Source organism: Anopheles arabiensis, chromosome 2 (genome assembly GCF_016920715.1).
Source record: "Anopheles arabiensis isolate DONGOLA chromosome 2, AaraD3, whole genome shotgun sequence".
NCBI lineage: Eukaryota > Metazoa > Arthropoda > Insecta > Diptera > Culicidae > Anopheles > Anopheles arabiensis.
The window spans coordinates 26540358-26543290 of record NC_053517.1 but is presented as its reverse complement, the minus strand read 5'-3'; the positions used below and the strand labels follow the sequence as shown (position 1 = coordinate 26543290).

Sequence of the window (2933 nt, the reverse complement as noted above, 5' to 3'; positions counted from 1 at the left end):
CACAAACCCGAGTAAAGAGGAAATGCTTTTAAAACGCAAAACGTATAAAACCCCCGCTAACATTGTGAAAGAGGGGTGGGGGGGGCTCATTGCGGGCTGCTGCTGAAAACGAGGGGGAACAATTTTCGTTACTCAGTTTTATGATTATTTATTATTTGCATATACGATGTTGATTTCTGTGTTTAAAATGTGTATAAATAAAAACAGCGTACATAAATAATATTCATTAAAATTCACTTCATCGTGTTTTATTGCGGGCTATCATCTTGCTTTCGGGGCAGAGCCACGAATGTAGCACGCTCCGGGGACAAGGGCACTTTTCATCTGCTCGGGATTTGCGGATTCCGATTTGCGAGAAGTCGGCGGGTGAAAGAAGGAGCAATAGGAGGGATTGCAACCAATTCTGTATGTTCTGAGATTGCGGCAAAACCAATCTCGACCGTGGCTACCCTGTTCAGCAAGTGTCCTTTCCGGTCGGTATTTCGATTTCACATTCTCACCGTCCGTGCTGAACGATTACGACCGTGCGTCTGCACCGGTTCAGCAGCGTCCGCAAGAATTCCTGCTGAGTTTTATTTAGATTAGATTACGTACTTTCGGTTTCGGTTATGAGCTTCTGTATTTTTAAGGGGGCTTAAATGTTACGTTTTTAATTCAGTTTTTGGTCTGCTGAAAGCGCTTAACCAAACGCGGCAGCCCTGGCTAAGGCACGTTCGATCGCTTGCTGCCGTACTTGATCACGGTATTGGGCGCGTAGTCCGGCCTCAACACTCGTCGTGCCGGTGCTTGAAGAGTCGGCAGTGGTTTCGGATGCCGCGGTAGTGGTAGCCGCTGCTTCCGTCGTCGTCGAGTTGTCCGAGCTGGAAGTCGTTTGGGCCTCGGTGGTAGTCGTTGCTTCGGCAGTCGTCGTTGTGTTGGAGCTGTCGGATGCTTGTGTCGTAGATGCAGCAGCAGTAGTAGTAGCCTCACTAGTAGTTGCTGCGCTAGTGGTTGCTGCGCTAGTAGTTGCTGCGCTAGTAGTTGCTGCGCTAGTGGTCGCCACTGTTACGCCGTACCGTTGCTGAATGCGCTGTTGGGCTATTTGGGCCCGCAGCTCCTGAATGGTTAGTGCATCTGCAACAAATGTCTAACAGAGAGATAATCGCTAATATTAGACTGCAATTGTTGGAATAAAAAAATTCTCTCCAACTTAGTCCTAATTCGTACCAGGCACAATAGAACCACGACCACTGTAGGTGTCAGTTTGCAACGGTACATTTCACCTCTTGTTGTTGTCTGCTTCAATGCTTCAATAAGACTGAATCATTGCTAGCCGGTTTAAATGTATTTTATAGAACACCAACAAAACAACTGAACAAATAAAACGCTTCACAAACGTCACAAAGTGCTCAAACTCATTCGAATAAGGCACTATGAATAATAATGAACAAAACACAACATCTTCTTAAACACGTGCATTGGAATGTGATGAAAAACAACCAACCATGCTAACAAGTGCTCTGAATGCAGTAGAAACGCAATCGTTACTCTTGCAGCCACCAGAACGAGCTGAGCTTATTAGCACCTTTACCGTTGCGCCGTTCATTTACCAAAAAAACCCAATATTCCAATGTCCCATAAAGTTCGCTGCCATTTTCCGCCACTAAAACAAACAAAGTGCATCGTAAATTTAATCAACCACAATACGGCAATCATTCCCGGCTGCATCGCGAGCTGCTTAATGCCATGATTTCTTCCCCCTTGTGAGACGCGCTGGCCCCAATCCTAAACTAACGAATCTAATGGCCGGGACAGTTTTGGTGCAGCTTTGGCTTCTTCGGTTTGGGGGTTAAATTATTCCACAAATAAAACAAATAGCTGCTTCCCCTTTGCGTCGCCTCGGTACCCCGTTCCGCCCGCTAAAGACCTGGCGAACAAACGATAACGATAACTTGCAGCATTCAAGCACGACTGAAAACATGCATTTCTGGTCGATTTTGCGTAATTATATCGAAATAAAATACAGCCCCGTTGCCCGAGTTGCAGGACGGCCGAAGAACGGAACGCACTAAAGTCGGAGCCGGGCCAGACCGAAGCCGATCGAAATATTTTCGATGATCATCGAAATCCCAATAAAACAACAGACAACAACGGCAGTTATCGCCGGTAACAACCGATAACGCAAGCGCGCGCGGTACGAGTTTGACCGCTTTTTCTCCACTCCTCCTTCTGGCGTTGCGTGGAAGAGGTGCGGGAAGAGGTGCGGTGGCAAGCACCGGAGGAATTCGGATCCCGCGGGGTTCATTAACATTTCGTCATCTAATTACGGCGACGATTAGTATGCAAATTTGGGTGATGTTTTACCCGTCGACGGCACTTTTGCCGTCCAATGGTTACAGCGCAGCTTACCGAGCGGTACGGTGCATCTTGACCCCCGCCCCACACAAGACAGCGACAAACGACGGATCCGGGAATGCTGGGATCTGCTCCAGAACGGTAAAGCAAACCAAAGTACAAACCCCTGCGTAGACGTGTAGAGCAGCCTGTCAGCATTCGTTTGATCGTCGTTCGACAGCTATTTGGCAGCTTGTCCCTGGGGTACAGCCGCATCAACACCAAGCCTGTGGCCTCAGACAAGCCGGCAGGTGTGTTGATTATTTGAAAACATTGATTGTCCGCCGGTCTGGCTCGCGCCTGCTTGTTTGTTTCTTCTTTTTTTCGTGGCCCGAAGCCATCAAACGGTCGTGTTATAAGTGGAGAGGTAGGAATGCATAATGAAAACGAAACACAAACTCACAATCAAACACAGTGCCCAATCGATCGCTGCAAACCGCAACAAGCCGTAAATTATGTCATAATTAGCCCGGGACGTGCATAACGTGCACCGCAGCACCACACTCTAACACGCCGCCAACAACGTCGAAATGCTTGTTACGGTTCCAAATTAAAGCCCC

General features: G+C 47.9%; 1 protein-coding gene across 1 annotated transcript; it reads right to left on the bottom strand.

The window, feature by feature from the left end:
- Positions 1-220: 220 nt before the first annotated feature.
- On the bottom strand, positions 221-1302 carry LOC120897686 (cold shock-induced protein TIR2-like; the record flags this gene model as incomplete). The annotated part of the gene is made up of 2 exons (XM_040302718.1): positions 221-1126; positions 1207-1302. Coding segments are annotated over 2 exons (543 nt in total), but the record flags the coding sequence as incomplete, so codon positions are not given.
- Positions 1303-2933: the final 1631 nt, after the last annotated feature.